This window comes from Lagopus leucura, unplaced genomic scaffold, assembly GCF_019238085.1.
Source record: "Lagopus leucura isolate 7727_CA_CO unplaced genomic scaffold, USGS_WTPT01 Super-Scaffold_73, whole genome shotgun sequence".
Lineage (NCBI taxonomy): Eukaryota > Metazoa > Chordata > Aves > Galliformes > Phasianidae > Lagopus > Lagopus leucura.
In genome coordinates this window covers 94,110,614-94,127,856 of record NW_024962252.1, presented here as the reverse complement: position 1 = coordinate 94,127,856, position 17,243 = coordinate 94,110,614, and the positions used below count along the sequence as shown (strand labels likewise).

Sequence of the window (17,243 nt, the reverse complement as noted above, 5' to 3'; positions counted from 1 at the left end):
TGCTAGAGCCAAACGTAGCATCATTTAATGCTGTTTTGAATCATAGTGCTGTAATATCTTGAAGAGAGGGGAGAACTGGGGGTCTCAGTTGCTCCAGCTCTCATCTGTGATGTTTTGCATTTCTGAAGCCTGTAAGGGTTTCAGGTGTGGTTTCCTAGGGCTCAGCTCATGCTTGGTATTTAGAGAAAAAAGCTGACAGATCAGAAGGGGGAGGTGTGTGGGAGTGTAAGAAATCCTCCTTCATTAGAGGTGTGGGAAACAAAAATGGGTGACTGCGCAGCTCTGACACGTGCCTCAAAGGGAGAGCTTGAATGCAGCCCTATCATTCCCTTTCAGAAATGAATACAGCAGTGACTGTTGGGGATGTTCCGGCCCCAGAGTGGGCTCTCGGGGGATCTCTGCTTCAGCCCTTCTCTTTGTCCCACTTGGTGCTCACAGGCCTGTTTCTCACACTTTTTTCCTCATTGCTATGCAGCGTTTTTCCTTTTCTTGTGTTCGGAGAGTTCAGACATCAATGCGTGCTCTAATGCTGGAGTGTGCACCTGGTTCTGGAGTCGTTACCATCACCTGTTGGCATTATTTATGAAGAAGGTATTCATATGTAAATAAACTGCTGATTATGTGGCTGCAAATGCATGTGAAATCAGCTAGTTGAAAATCAGAGGTTGGTTTCTAAGAGGGATAAACTTGCAGTTGATTTAACAAGCTTGTTTTGCAGAGGACAGAGGTGAGGTGTGTTCAATCACCACTATCACAGAATCACAGGGGTTGGAAGGGACCTCAGGAAATCATTGAGTCCAACCCCCCTGTTAAAGCACTTCCCTACAGCAGGTTGCACAGGTAGGCATCCAGACAGGTCTTCAGTATCTTCAGAGAAGGACGCTCCACAGCCTCTCTGGGCAGTTGTTCGCTCTTGCAGTAAAATTCTTCCATGTGTTTATATGGAACTTCTTATGTTCAAGTTTAAGGCCATTTCTCCTTGTCCTATTGCTACACACTGAGAAGAACCTGGCCTCATCTGTTTGCCTCCCACCTCCCTTTAGATATTTATAAACATGAATCAGTTCCCCCCCCCCCCCCAGTCTTTTTCCCCAGGCTGAACAGACCCAGGTTACACTGCCTTTCCTCATATGGGAGATGCTCCATGCCCTTTATCATCTTTGTGGCCTTTTGATGCACTCCTTTTAGGAGTTCCCTGTCTTTTTTTGAGCTGGGCAGCCCAGGACTGGCACAGTACTCTACCTGGTGTGCCCACATTTAGAATAGAGGGGGAGATCACCTCCCTTGACCTGCTGGATGTATTATTTTTGATGCACCTCAGGATACCATTGGCCTTCTTGGCCACAAGGGCACACTTCTAGCCCTGTGAATTGAATATTTGAATTGACAGACTGGATTGATGTTAAGTAAACTTTATTGTTCAGAAACCCATCTCTAGGGTCCTGGACTTGATATTATAGAGAGAGGCACCAGAGCCCCATGGTGGGTGAATGCAATATTTCATCGTAATGGAGGGCACAAACTCAGCTGTGCTCTGCTTTGCAGTGCTGTGTGTGAGCCTTTTCTAAATCTATGAATCAAATAAGAGTTCAAGATCCCCGAGCAATCTGGTTTCCAGTCACATTGCTGTGTAGAGTCTTTCTGCTCCCTGGGAGCCCTCCTTCAAAGTTCAGCTGTCCCAGAGAACAAGCAGATGAACCCATCCCTGACCTGCTGAGCACCCCTACTTCCCCCTCATGGAGTCACCCCAAGGCCAGGCTCACTTTAAATCAACTTTATATAAGCCCTTAATTACACAGCCTAAAAGCAAACACACACACAAAAAATCAGGAAACAATGGCCAGATGTGCAGTGGGACAAGGAATTGATTCCTCCTTGGAAAGAGGAGGGAAGAGGTAGGGGAGTGATGTGCAGAAATATTTAACTGTTCAGTGCCCTGTAAGAGCATAAATTTTTGCAGGTGGTGAAAAGATGTTGCCAGCATGTTAGATGCTATGGGGGTTGTGGCAAGCAGGCAAAGCACTGCAAATGTGCTGCTTCTTCCTCTTCTCTTCTCCCACTCTCTTCCCCAGAATACGATGGTTTAGTCATATGGTCATAGTTCCTCCTACTCAGGTCCTGGTCTCCCATCATATAACCTTCCTATTGCACCCAACTGAAACCCAAGTAATGCAATAATGGGCTGAAAGCTGTTACTGCTTGCTTCCTTTGCTGCCTTCCAGCACAATACGTTTGTGTTCATCCAGCAGTTCCTCAGGAGAGACAAGTGCAGTGTTCTGGTTGGGTGAAACAAGGGCTGGGCTGCTGGTGGACAGGCACAGATTCTTCCAGAGGCTAGGGACACTGAAAAGCAAAGTCATCTTCAGCGTTTTGAGCTATGACAGGGCCCTGAGAATCTGTCTAGTAAGATGTGCTCACAAAACCCTGCTGCTGATAAACATTATTCTGCAGCAAATCACTGCTTTGTCCAGACCTTCAGGCTTACTAAATGTCTTATGATGGAAAAACCAATGGAGGGGGCTGAGTGGATTGGAGAAATGTTGCCTTATGTCTTTATGAATACAAGATGCGATCACGTTGTGATATTACTGGGGAGGATCTGTGTTGTGTTTGATGGCATGTTTTGTAGTTGCATACAGAATGTCTTACCACATTCTTGATGTGTTGGTGTCACCTGGAAGAGTGAGAATTGCTCATCCTGCTTCCTGTCGAGTTTCTGGACTCTTCTCTGAGCATCTTTCCAGTCTGGTTCTGCTTAATTCATGAGGTCTAATGAGATTGTAGCCCATGGTACTAAGGACAAATTGCTTGCAGGAGTCAGATGTATTATGATTGTAACATGTTCAATTAATTTAGAGGTTTTCCTCTGTCTTAAGTGCAAGGGGCAGTTTGGTGGTTGAGATTTGGTTTGGCCACAGCTAATACCACACCACTTGGAAGCAGAGCAGAACTTAAAGATGCATGGTATATGTGGAAGATACACTGTGTCTTTGGAAGGCTTAGGAGGCTGATGTGTCCTTTTGTCTTCTGCTGTCTTGAAGCAAGCAGTAGGCTGCAAATTCCATTGTGACTGTGCTGCTTTATTTCCCTCCATTTAAGCAAGAACGCTGGCAAGCTGCCCTCCCTCCCCCGAGAACCTCATCCTCCAGGTTTGTTTGCACGCTGCTTGCTGAACGCCTAAAAAAAGGAGCCAATCAGATTGCATTTGCCTAATACATTAATGAATCTGCTTAGGTGTCATCAGGTCTGATGTCTTAGTGAGCGGTGACAGTTTAATGCATCGGGACCGAATTGCTGAGAAGTTGCAGGGTGGTGGATTGCCAGAGGTGTGCTGAGACCTGCGGACTTGGGGCTGGGGACCCAGCATGGTAGAGTTAAACTTCCCTGGGTACTAATGGAAGCATGTAAGCAAAAACAAAGGTGAAGGTAGGTCTCCCTTCTTGTCATTCTTGCAGCAAGCATTTTATTTATTTTGCGGTTAGTGCCTTTTGCCAAAGGAACTCAAACTCCTTGGCTGGCTGCATGGGAGTAGATTTTACTTGTGTGTGTTTACTGGAGTTATAGTCATAATAAAAATTTTTAAAGGGTCCCTGGAGAAGACAGAACTATAGCAGCCTTTGTTATTCCTAGCAGAATGCACGCAAAAACAAACAGATTAAATCCATGCGTGCTCCTTCCCTGCCTCCTGTGGGATGGACTGATGGCTCTGGAGTGAAGGGCTTTATGTATAATGGCTGCATGAGGTCTTATACTTCTGAGAAAGTCTCACTCTCATCCTCAAAGAAACAGCGTGCTGCACTTCTTTGCAGACCAGGAAGTCTGCTCAGCTGGGAGCTGAAGTGAGAGAGGTGTGAGGTGGATGGCTGGGTCTGTCCGAGGAACAGATCTGTGGTTTTACTGAGTCACGTGCAGCCAGATCTGCTTTAAATGCCTGGTGTACCAGGCTTTGTATCTCTGCAGCTAGCCTCTGTGTTCTCCTCTTTGCTGGCTGAACTGGTGGCACAGGGTGGTCTCTCCCAAGCAAGGCTCTGCTGCTGAATGCTGTGCCAGGAATTTGCACAAGTGTGGTGCATGCTTCACCCCTCTGCAGCTACTCTGCATCTCTCCTTAGGGCTTCTGTGTGTACCAAGGAGACACTGGCATGACATTCCTTTGCTTCACTGGGTAGATCCTACAAGTTTGGACACAAAAATATTACAAATATTAGCCAGATTATCATTTTAAAGTGAATATCTAACAAGGAAAGCATCTGACAAAATGGGAGCAGCTTGTTTCAGATGGTTCCGTGGCTTTGCCAAGTGTTTTCAAGCATCTCAACTACTGTTCAACTGACAATTGTTTTGATCCTTTTTTCATCTGTTTTGTGGAAAATGAAAGATCACAGCTCATGGATGTGTTTGGAGAAAAAAATCTTTTTATCAAAGACTCTTTTTTTGTATTGTTTTAAAAATGTGCAGATGACAGACTGCATGAAGAAGCCTGGTTCCACATCACAGGCTGTACTCAGAATGTTGTTCCCTGGCATTTAAAATTAATTACAGTTTTGCTACCAGTCCCGATGGGAATGAGTTAAGACCCAAACTGTCACATCCTCTTGTGGTTTCCTATAGCTCCCATGGTTTAAAACACAGACAAACACATACACAAATCAAAAGACTTGAGTAGCCAGGATCCATCCATCCTAGGGATGATGGTAATTTCGTGGTGAACATTTGCTCCACAGACTCAGAGCTCTTTGGCAGCTGCAGGGAGGAACAGGCCCATGCCTGAGTCTCCAGAGGAGCCTGGGCACAGGTGTAACCTTGTCATTATACAAGGTTTCAAGGACGTATCTTTGGATGCCTAGTGTGGTGCTCCTAGGTACAGTGCAAATCTCCACTGTCATTCAATTACTGATCAAAACCCATCAATGGAAATGCCCTTGTTCATAAGGTCACTTGCTGCCCCAGAGCACAATTATATCCCATATAGGAATCTCAACTTTCGCTCATCCCTTCTGCTCCAGAAGCAGCATGTCTTGTAAAAACATACCTTGCTGAAGTCTCAGGAAATGTTACCTGGATGATGCATTTTTATATTTGAGAAGAATGGCAAAGTCCTGGCTTTGCATTAAGATAATGGTGCACCTCTGGACATTCTTGCTCTCACTCAGATGAGGAATGGAATGACACCACGTGAGGAGCAGGAAGAAAGATTTGCTTCATTAGCAGCTGCCGCAGTGGAGCTGTGGGGTCCACAATGGGTTGGCAGTCACCTTACCCAGGCACTGGTTGTGAGTATTTCTTCCTGCCCCCAAAGCTTTCCTTTCTTGCTGCTCACAGGGTCTCTTCTAAATGTTCTCATCTTTCAATTACCTGCCCGCCTTTAGGTGCAGCCATAAGGCCTAATTTTGTGTGGAGGCTGGAAGTGCTTCGAGCTCTGCCAACGTAGGATTTATGGCATTTCAATAGGATCATTGGTTGCTCTTTGCTGTGAATGTGCTCTGCTTTGTGCTAAAGGCTTGGTGCACAGCTGTTGGTGGTGGAGAAGGGCTGGCTGCTAAATGAGCTGTTCCCTCTGTGCTGCCACCTCACAGCATTCCCACCAGCAATCCCCCATACCTCATTTCTGGCATCTCATGGAAAACGATAGCGGGGCCATTTTTCTTCCATCATTATTCTTTGCTGTGGGCTAGTGGCTGGAAATAATTTTCCATCCAGGACTGACGGGGATAATGCATTTCAGAAGAGGAGTATTTTCTCAAAGCACCCATGAGCTACGCACTGCAGCTGCTTACTTTCAGTGGGGTCAGGCTCAGCCCCCTGTTTCCTGCTATTTCTACTTCCTACAAAGCCACACAGAGCTTTCTCCACTGCAGGCACTGAGTTGTTGTTTAAAACAGTGAGGGTAAAATGGGGAGCTTACCTACCACTGCAGTCTTCTCCATGACTTTGCAAGGCTTTGTAAATATTCAGCTTTGTAGCTCTTTGAGAAAAATCCACCTTCCTGTGCCTATTTTTCCTTCCCCTTGGTGCTCAGGCAGCTAATTTCTGGAGCCGCAGGAGAATTGAGTGGAAAGCCATTAGCAAGGAAATTGAGCTCTTCATCTCTGTTTGTTGTAATAATGTTCTTCAATGTGGGAGAGTTTGGAAGAAGCCTTCCCATCTGTTTGAGGTGGGCTGTTACCTGCCTGCAGGTTTGGGCATCTTCCAGCTTGCAGTATGCTCCCTGCCAAGCTCTTACCAGGGATCGATGCAAGTTGGAAGTGTTTTTCAGGACCTTTCAAAGCTGATGGCAGGTAGAATAAGTTGCAAGCCTGACTTCTCTTTGTATCATCAGTTCAAGTCTCAGCCACTTTTACTGTATGGATTTGCTACTAACATTGCATGGGTTTTTCATTAGCTAGAACAAATCCTTTATTTATTAAATTTCTGCTGGCACTGCATGTTGGTCTGTAACAGAAGCTGGTGGGGTGGCATCTGTTGAAGCTGGCTGGGCTTTGCTCACCTCCTGCCTCCAGCAGGCCAGTACACACACTGTGGGGTGAAAGCTGTAGGAGCTGAGTTTAGTTTTCAAAAGGATTAGGGCTAAATTCTGGCAAAGCCAGGGAGAGGGCTTTGATCACACCATGCTAACACATTGACTCACATGCCATGCTTTTGAAGTGCTATCTGGACCTATAGGAAAGTCATGTTTTTCCTGTTACTCCCCAGATGTTAAAGATATGCAAATTTATTTATTCTTTTTTCCTCATGTTACATGAAAACCATTCTATTATGATCAAGTAAATGCAATGCAACTTGTGCTGGATAGCAGGTGCCACCAGCTGGTTTCTCTACATCCACAGCTGAGGCTCAGCTTCACATGGCTGCTGACTTTTCAGGTAGCCAGAGTGACCAGACGGTGACTTGCCACATTTGGCTGTGAGTTAAAGCCTGCAATTAGCCAATATGCAGTTAACTAGATTAGCAACATAGGGAACCAAGCAGGCTTAGCTGAAGACCATACGATACTAGATGAATTAGGTTGGGAAGCACGGTGTGTGTAGTGCCCTGAGTTATCAGAGGGTGCCTGCAGGTCAGCTCTGTGCTGAGGTAGGGATTCACCCTTAGGAATTAGGGTTATTCTGAATGGACGCCATTTTACAATTGGATGAGGGCAATTTAAGAAAAATATCAAATGTTCAGTTTTAAAACTTTTTTTGAACGGAAATAGTTGAAACAAGCACTTTTTCACCCATCACATCAATTTGCATAGAATTACAGAAGGGACCTTAAAGACCAGCCAGTTCCAACTCCCTGTCATGGGCATGGCTGCCAATGCATGGTGTGTTTTGTGTATTACTAGCTTCTAACATCTTGGCATGAGGGTGCGTTCCTGCCACACCTCTCCTGTCATTCTTTGGATTATTTGATTTATTCTTTGTGACATCACTTGGGAGGGGAAAGGAAGCAGAAGACAGTAGCCCTCTCAAAGCCTTGAAGGCCCTGCTGACTTGAGTCTAATTAATAAGGAAAAGCCAGGGAGGTCTTGACCAAAGGCTAAGCAAAGCAGAGGTAGGTTGAAGAAAGGCAGGTGCAGCAGTATCTCTATTCATTGTGTTTTCTGCCTGTTTTTTTTCTCTGTAAGGAATCCAGGATTGATTAGGAAACAAGTATTTAAAAAATAAAAAGCCTTCGTGTCACTATTTTTTTTTTTTTTTTCCTGTATGTTGGTATTTCAGCTCGCATCAATTTTTACCATTGGCTTGGAACCCAGCTTGTATTTGTTAGTGAAGCTCATCTGTTTCCTCCCAGCCTGCAAAGCTCCACTGGCACCTTTGGTGCTAAATTAATAACCTGCTTCTGCTCGTTGGTTGCATAGCCAGAAGGTCTGCATAAACCTGCTGGCTCCAGACCGGCCGCGTGCTTGGGTCATTTCTCCTGTAGGCTCAAATGCCACACAGCGTTGGTTGCCCTTGCCCAGTGCACAAATGAGGTTGCCGTGGGGAAAGCCCAAGGGTTCCCAACCTAGCAGCGATTCCTGAGAACAAAGTAAGAAGCTGTATGTGTGCTGTGAGGCTGCTGCGAGGGGCCATGCTGCCCAGCATGTATGCTCCGTGAAAGAAAAGGTGTCGAGAGGGGTAACTAAGTAGATTTCAGGTTACAAGTGTGTAAGATGGCATTATTTCCATCCCTGCTCTGGACAAGGGAAAAGCTCCACTTAGCCTCAAGGCTTCTCTGCTGCTGTAGGAAAATGCAGCCTGAGAGCAGATCAAAGCAGGGAGGGCAGAGGTTTAGCCAAATACATCCAAAATGTATTTGTTAAAATGAAGAGGCTGTGCTTCACGTGTAGGGATTTCATGGCAAGTAGTTTTGTTAACCTACTGGGAAGGATGCCTCAAGGAATAGTGTTGCAACCAGGTTCATTTCTAGGCTGTCTAGGCTGTGCACAGGACAGGACTTCACTGTGTAATGCATTGTGTCATTAAGGGCCTGCAGGGGACATAATGTGTCCTGGGAGCGACGTTGCCCAAGATGAAGTGGGATGATGTGAGGCGGAGGAGCGAAGGTACTCCTTTCTCCTCTGATAGCAGCATTTTTTCCTCCATTTTAGGAAGAATGAAATAAAACTTTGTCTCCCTGTTTTTCAGGCTAAGCATGTGGGCTGTTGAATCTGCCTCACCATCAGAAGGGCAAGGTGTGTCAGTGCTCCAGGCTGGAGACTGGTTGCTGGATACTCCCAGGTGGTCTCAATCTGACCGGCTGACAATCTTTGCTCAACTTCAGTCATTATTTAGGTGGTTTAATGAGGATCACACTTTTCAGCTCTCCTGAAGATGATTTCCCATAGAGTTGCTCTTTTGAGATACCCAGCAGCTTACATTTTTTGCTAGAGCTGAGCTGGTAGCTCGTTACTCAGCTTAATTAAAGGGAACAGATTGAACACCATACCAGGGAATATTTTTTGAAGAGGCAGTGCCACTGCCATGTTATGGAATTGTCCCTAACCAATGTCTCCATTAGATGACATGTGCTTGTAGAAAGAGAGTTCCCTGGCCTGAAGGATTTATTGTCCAAGAAGAAAACCAGGGGAGAGGTGAACAAGCAGCGTTTCTGCTATGCTGTTTTTACAGGCAGGAGCTGCATGAGATTAAGTCTTGCCTGCAGCCTGCCACAGAGCTAGAGCAGAGTTTTCCTAGCCTTTCTAACAGCATAAAGCAGTGTTGGAGTCTGAGGCTCTGTTGGTTTGTAGCAAAGAGGAAAAACTTTTTTGAGAGTTCTCCTGTTTTGTGCAGGTAATATCATACTTGGACACCCATGTGCTGTAGTTGGCCAACTTTCTGTTAGACTGTGATGTATAGGCTTGTTATTTTCTCATGGACCTAATTACTCGGCCTTGGAGAAGCTGAAAGTCTTGGGAGGTTGAAATTTGACACATTGTAAGGCTGAATCCTGGACTCCTACGCTGCTGTTGCTGACGGAGTGATTCAGCAGAGGCAGGAAGATGCTTTCCATTGGCTTGGATGCTGCTTTGCTGAGTGAGGTGTCAGCTATTTCCCCATGTCACAATGGGGTGACTGTCCTGCTGGGAAAGGATTGCTGATGTTTGTTTTTTATTTGTTTTCCTAGGAGTTATATTACTGCACATTTTTCCAGCTAAAAATCCTCTTGGTGCCTTGGTGCTTCCCTGTTAGCTTGCAAGCTGCACAAGAGTTCAGGACTTAGTTCTTGGAGATTTCCCTCTTTTCAGAATATTCTTGTGGATACAGACAGAATGAGCTTCTGTTCCTTGTTAACAGAGAACAGTGTTGCACCTCTGCTCAAAATTTCTCTTTTTGTGTGTGTGTTTGTAAAAACAGCCAGTGGTGACTTTGTTATGGAACAGGCCAAAACTTGCCACTTAAATGATGGGAAAAGTCATTATTTTCACATTTGAAAGATAGCTTTTGAGTAAGCACAGCAAGAACAAAACATGCAGTAGTAAAACCAAGCGTCTGTTCAACTTCCTGTAGTTATCCATAGCACAGTGGAGAGGCATAAAGTATTTGCAGTGAGGGTGGTGAGAAATTCTTGTTTAGTGGAGATGGCAGTAAGTGTGGCTGTGCTGGATCAGAGAGGGACACTTGGGCGGAATTAGTTTTCTTCTTTTGCTAATCTTGCCCGAATATGATCCTTTTTGTAGGCCAGGCATGGATTTACACCAATCCATGCAAGAAGAGTTCCAAGCTCACGCTGCTGATCCAAGCAAAGTTGTCAAGTTCTTAATCCTGTGGCAAAGGGGGGTGGAAAACTTCCTCTTCCTTTTATGAGCTGCCAGCGATGCTTTGCTATTTGCTCATGCGCTGTGGTTTGGGTGCTGCTGATCTCCCAGGGGTGCTTGCTGCTGCAGCACCCGAGGAGCTGCCTGCCAACCCTGCAAGCAGGAGATATTCCTCCAGATTTCTTCAGAGAAGCGGTTGCTATGCAGCCTTGTTTATTCCTGGCACGTGACACTGTTTGCTCGTGGAGCTAGTGCACCTGGCGGGGTGGGCCGGTCTGCTCCTGGAGGAGGGGGCTGCCTTGCCAAATGGCTGTCCCAGCTCCTGGCTTGGGAAACGCAGGCTCTGGAGCACCAGAAATCCTTGTTGCCTTGTGGGAGGTGACCTGCAGCAGGGATTCACGTTTCTCAGGGGGATTACGAGCTTCTTGGCATGGAGCGAGGTTTGCGAAGTGAAGGCCGCAGCTGTCTGTGAAGGAGGTTGGTGAGCAGCCCTGGCTGCTTCCTGCTGCGGTGGGAAAGCAGCGTGTGGGCTGACGGATAGAGGAGGGGAGGGCAGGCCAGGCTGCTGGGTGCTGATGACAAGGAAGCCACTCTTCATATGAAAAGGGTCAGAGTGATTCCTGCCATGGCATAGCAGTAGAGTGAGAACCCCCACCTCAGCTCAAGCACAACATCCCCTCTTTGCTGTGCACAGGAAGAGGGAGAAGTCCCTGCCTAGCTGCTCCAAATGGGCTGAAAGCACAGACTGCACTTGTGGCCCTTCTGGGGCTCACACTGTTGTTTTCTGAGTAGAGCCAAGGGAGGTCAAAATCAAATCTGCTTTCTGAACCAGTCACTGCTGAGGGTTAGGGCACTGTTCTGCGGCTCCTGGTGTGCCTCTCTTCCCTGTGGGGTGGTAACCAAGTCTGCTTTGGACAGTGGTTTAAATGGCTGTGTTTCACTAAGTGGAACCTTGGCACCTCACTTAAAAGGGTGAGAGGAGAAGTAGAATTGTGTTTTTTTGTTTGCTTTTTCCAAGCAGAGAAAGAAAGAGAACATTGCATAACTTAGTGGCTGTCTGGCCCTAAAGGCATAGCACCTGATGAACAAACTTTCCTTCAGCTTGGCCTCTGTTTTCAGAGAGGTTTGTTTAAAGAGGTACAGATTTCTGAGAACTAGATCTGTGGAAGGTACAGGAGGTCGAGGAGGGAAGAACCCTCCAACAGTCTGATGCACCTTGTGTTCCTTTTGAGGTGCAGAGATGCTGGCCTGCTTCAGCTGCAGAGTGGGGCCAGACCAAGTTGTGAAGGGCTGAGATATGAGGATGCTCGTTATCACAGGTGTTGGCAGGTTAATCTCCCTTCATTTCTTTCTCTCTTTGGAGAGAATATCTTTGCTTCCCTTTCTTCCCTTCCTTTTCTTCCCTCACAATTTAGCAAGCTGGGGCTCTGCTGCAAGAACCACAGCTGTGATGACAGCAACAGCCTCTTGCACTTGTGTAGTACTTGTCACACTGAGGATTTTCTTTTTGGAGAAGCTTCCAAGAATCATTCTCATATTTTAGCTGGAGATGCTGACCTGTGATCAGCTGAAGTTGACTTATTCAACTTCATGCATGCAGAGGTTGTGTTTAGAGGCTCTATTTTCCTGACCTTAAGATTTACATTTTGCTGCAGGCTGAGTGGCAAGATGGCAAGCAGAGTTCACACTGCTCTTGCAGATGTCCATTTTTCATCCTGTTCTTCAGCTTTGGTTGCTTCTAGCAGCAGCCTGTGGAGGCCTGGGAATCCAAATGCTGATGGAGTTAGGAGATATCTGGTAGCTGAGGTGAATGGAGACTTTAAAAATATCGGTGATGCTGGAAAGGTGGACTTAGATCTTGAATGTGATAGAGGGGTGTTTAAGTGCCCTAAGGAGCAAGGAGTAAATTCTAAGCAGTGGGAACTGTTGTGTTTCAAGGTTTGTGCAGCACTAAGAACAGCGCTAGGACTTAGCGAAACAGATATAAGAGTAATAAAATGGACAATTAAACCCATCTCATTAGAGCCTTTGTGCTCCCAATGCTTGTTACTCGCCATGAAAAATTTCAATATGTAACTCAGATCCCACAGTGCTGCTGAATGAGATTGATACAGATCGTTGAGAATTTCCCTGCCTGTTGGTTACGAGGAACAGGACAGAACCCTTGGGATGCTTCTCGGAGCTACCTTGGATTTATGCAGGTGTCTGTGCTTGCACTTGTTTGTGCCTTTATGAAAGATGCAGGGAACAGTATGGGAGGCCTCACAGGGAGCAGAGCATGGGGTAGAGGGCGTATTTTAGTGATCCTTTACTACTGAAGTGGCAGGGATAGGGCAGGAGAGCTCTCTTTGCGAGGCACTGGGGTGACATGCCTGATACTTCCAAGGAAAATTCAGTCACAAGAAGCCAGTGTAATGCTGTGTGATGAGCAAAGCCCTGCATGAGTTCAAGACCTTGTGGTTCCAGAGTTGTAGCCAAAACACTTCCATAAAGAAAATCCTTCCAATGCTTTTGATGAAGGTTATGCTTAAGGCAATGAGTCAGTGTACTTGGCTCCTTGTTACCTCATTGTATCTAACCAGCACAGGAGTCCACAGAGCAATCCATCACCCACTGCTGGGGAACTGGCACCTTTGGTCACATCTCCAACAGAGACCATCACAAGCTTGTGTACAGTGCTCCCATAACCACTGTGTCCAGCAGGGCACCTCATTAGAGCTGGAATGAGGGTTTGATTGGCTGTGTTAGAAGGAGTTAATGAGGTTTGGCATTCAGACTAGCTTATTCCTACCTCTTGATTCATTGCCCTGGGTAAGCTGCTGCTTATGGTAACTCTTGTTTCATGGCTGAGAAGCCCTGCTCTGCTGAGGAGGAGCCCTGACAGGAGCTTTGCACAGGGGCACTGAGTTTGAATGCCTTCCAAACATGAGGTGAGGGCAGAACACACACACACAGAGCAAAAAGCAACATGTGTGTTTGCTGTGCTGGGAAGCCACCAGAGAAATAGGTTGTTAGTTAGAGACGACGGTAATGGCAGTATTAAATAATCTCTATTTTCATTTACTGAGTGCTAATGATTCAAATAAGCTGAAAATCCCAGAGGATGTGTTTCCTGTGGATTAACCCAGCGGAATGGCAAGACATACAGTTATTGTATAATGAAACATCACCAAGGCCTGGGGCTGCTCAGATGCATTTTTGCTCCATTTTCCTCTTCAGAAAGCCAGTTTTTAGCATACTGTTTACATATCAGGTGGCAGAAGAGGAATCCTCCATGTGAGTCTGCAGGAAAATTGCTCTTCCATTATCATTCCAGACTTTGTGCAGTCTTCTGTTCCTTTTGTCCTCCTCAAAAAAAAACATGAGGTGACCTTATATAAGCATACATTTGGGGTTTTCCATAGCATGTAGTTGGCCTGAATTGAGAATTCAGCCCTGAATTGAGGCAGTTAAGCCTCTGGGGCTACAAATAATGCCCTTTCCATTTCTATTAGCTTGTAGGACAACAGCCTGGCAGAAGGACAGCACTGAGGCATGGAGATACTGGCCCACGTTGAGCCAGTTTCATTGCAGAATGTGTCAGTGGCAGAGGGAACCTTCCATCCTAGTTACAAGATACACTCATTTCTGGTACCTAGTGCTTTCTCTTGGGTATTTTTAATACTTTCAGCAATGGGGCATGCTCAGCTTCATCTGGGAGGTGATCTCAACCAGCCAGAAGCACCACTGATGTATTTTCTAGATATTCATCCTACGTGACAAAATCAAAGATAGTATACCTTAACCCCTGCTTTGGGCCGTTGTCCCACTCACACTGCCATCTCTCATTCCTTGTTTTAATGTGCACAGTTTGAAATAGACCAAGATTTGTATTTTAGGGATATTTAGTGTCTGACTTTCATTGAAAATAATGGGAGTCAGACGCTGAAGACCCTCTCAGCATCTTTGTTCCTTGACCTTAAGCTGTCTCTTTGAATTTACGTAGTATAACAGAAAGGTTTAAAGTCAAAAATGGGTTAACAGCTAACTCCAGTCTGTCTGGAATTGCTTGCTTTATTACAGATGAAGCCATTGACAGCTTTGGAGGAGATGTAAATGTATTGGGCAGGGGATAGGGCTACAGGGCCTTGCTACTTATATGAGCATTTTCTATTGTAAATTGCTTGAGGACACATTTTATCTGATTGTAAGTTTGACTGAAGTCCTTCCTCAGGCATTCTTTGTCACTTGTTTTAAGCTCACAGAACATGATAATAAGTACCTGCTTTTTTTCTCCCATCAAAAGCAGAGGTGTCTTTTCCTGCTGTAATAGTTTAACTGAGCTGTCTGTGATTGATCCTCCTGGCTGCACTTAGCTACCGTGTGGTTGCCCTTCTTTCTGCAGAGCTTTGTAGGCACCTATCAGTAGATTTGAAAAAGCAATTGATATCCTTCTGTTTCCACTGACATTTATAGGAATTTTACTGTTGATTTACCATGCTGACCTTTCATCCTAAGATATGCTCTGCAAAATGCCCTTTTACCTCTCTGGTTAGGCTGTAAAAAGTAGGCCAACACAAAGAAGTCAAAGCTTTGTATGGTGACTGAAGCCTCTGCCAGAAGGTGAAAAGAAATCCCCAGAGCTTTTAAAGCAGCCAAATTGGTAAGGAAATAGACCACAGGAGCTGAAGCTGCAAAGTGTTGTTTTTTGCTGTGGTACTGCACAGAGAGTGAACTTTTTACTGTTGTATATCTTGCACCCTAGTATACTGCCTCCAAGTCCTCTAGCCCTGTGGCATGTGCACTTGCTGGTGTTAGCAGGGAAGGTGGTTTCTGGACAGCTGACATCCCTGCTTATGGCTCGTGCTACAGGCTCAGACTTTCTGAGGTGTCAAGAGGTTATGCCAACTGCTACTCTCTTCCCTTTCCCAAAAGGTGGCAGATCTGGAAGCATCTGGCTTATGGTTTGAGTTGTACCTCAGAATTACTCATGGATGTGTCATAAAAGCTGATCTAGACCTTCCTACCCCTTCTCAGATGGGAAAGGGGTACATACCAGGCTGATGACCATGTACCTCACTGTAAATGTAGGTATGCTTGGCTTGAAAAGGGAAACCATTCTGCCCCTCCATTTTTTCCATTATTGGTTGTTCTTGGTGTGGATCCACTTCAACATTACAGCTCTTTGTCACTGAACACATGAAACTATAAAGCTCCATTGTGTGGTCCAAGTTCCAACAGCGGTGAGTGTGGTGAGAAAATTGTTTTGGATGCCATGACCATCCGGCCATGGAAACAGCAGCTGCTGGGTTGGAGTTGCACTTCCCTGCTATGCTGTCAACAGTCGTTTTCCAGTTTTTGGCTGTGTTTCTGGCAAAATGTAGAAAATACAGAGCCTGAATGCATTTTTATGGTTTTTGAATGCTGCCTGCCTTGAGCAGTTTCCTACCATGTTCCATGCGTGACACCAGAGGTTAAAGATGATGGCTGTCAGCTTTACTAGCATTGTCCTTTTTCCATGCAGGCTCCTGATGCTGCAAAGGACCCCACTGGCAGCTGTGTCAGACCCAGCAACAGGCACCACGTGGAGCCTCTCGTCTGGACAAAGCTGATCATCCCCCCATGGCAACAGAAGATAACTTTGCAGCAGGTAAAGGGCTGCAGCAGATGACAGACCTCTAGCTCTCCAGGCATGGCTTGCTGCAACCCTGCTGCTGCAGCCTTTGGAGCACGTTTACTCGCAGCAGAGATGCTGGTGCCCAGGAATGCTGCTTGGCTCAGGGAGGCAGAGCCCCTATAAAGGCTGCATTCACAGCACTGATCACGTAGCCCCGGAGGTGCTGGCTGTGCTGGCAAGTGCAGCAGCTATCCTTCATTCTGTAAGAGTGAGAGCCCAGCCTTGGAGGCTGGGTAATGGGGAATATATTGGCCAGGATGAAAGGCAGGGAAACATGTTGTACATAGCTTTGAATTTTCAGGAATAAATAAGATCAAAAGTTTTCTCTGAGCCAGGCTGTTAGTTGAGAGGAAGCATCTTTGAAGCAGGGTAATAAACTCCAGTAACAGTGAAACAGAACAAGGGAGAATGTTTGAATGAACAATTTGTATCCTACAGATAGAATATTCCAATAAGCTCATTGAATACAGGGGGCATATAGTGCACAGTCCTCTTGGATATAGCACCTAGTGATTCATTGTTTGTGCCCTACTAATTTACTGTGGAGGGACATAAAAACTAAAAAAATTGATTGGAAATTACAGAAAGCAAAGAGCTTTCAAACCAGATTTGTAAAGTAGCTACTCACTAGATATTGCCAAATTTTAGATACCTTTGCAGCCTTTGCAGGTTGTCTTTGAGAGGAGATGATGAAATTCTGCAGTCTTGGATAGGCAACCAGAAAAACACGTAATTTTCCAGAGCATTCAGCTATCAAAATGCTGAAATGCAAGCATCTCTTTAGACATCGTGGCATGGAGTCGCTCAGGCTCTTGAGGTCAAGACTGTTAGTTAATATTGATGTGTCAGTCTGATATGGAAAAGGGATGTCTGTTTATAAATGTATTTTTTCCTGCTCTTTCTTAAATGCTGCAAATTCAAGTAACTTGTATTGTCTTTATTTTAAAGCTAAGTATGATGCTCCAGTTGCTGTCTACTGTGGGAGTGTCCCAAAAGTCAAACCCAGATGCAGAGCTCTGCGGGCTGGAAGCATTGATTCAAACTTGCAGCTTTGTGGCAGCAGATGGATTACTGAAGAAGGAGGTGAGGATGGAAGGTGGTTTAATGTGTGATGGCAAACTTATCCCAACAGAAATCTTGCTTTTAGGAAGAAATCATCGTTAGAGGTCAGTTCTGGTGCTTCTGTGTCAGAGCAGGTGGCTGACAGGGATGTGGATGAATCCTGCCCTCCTCTGGAGGTGCTCTTGGCATCACATCATTATCATTAGTTCGTTATGCTTTATACTTTATCAGTAGTATCAGAATGATGACCACTGCCAGCCATGATAGGGACTGCAGCCCTACTGGCCTTAAATTGGGCATTGTC

At 45.6% G+C, this 17,243-nt stretch overlaps 1 protein-coding gene across 1 annotated transcript in view; it reads left to right on the top strand.

The window, feature by feature from the left end:
• The window catches only part of TOGARAM2 (TOG array regulator of axonemal microtubules 2), a 73,271-nt gene that overhangs the window by 1,692 nt on the left and 54,336 nt on the right, over positions 1–17,243 (top strand). The window contains exons 2-3 of the mRNA XM_042895274.1: positions 15,725–15,850; positions 16,826–16,960. Of these exons, the coding sequence (XP_042751208.1) occupies positions 15,823–15,850; positions 16,826–16,960 (163 nt within the window). The 5' untranslated portion in view covers positions 15,725–15,822. The remainder of the gene's footprint in view (positions 1–15,724; positions 15,851–16,825; positions 16,961–17,243) is intronic.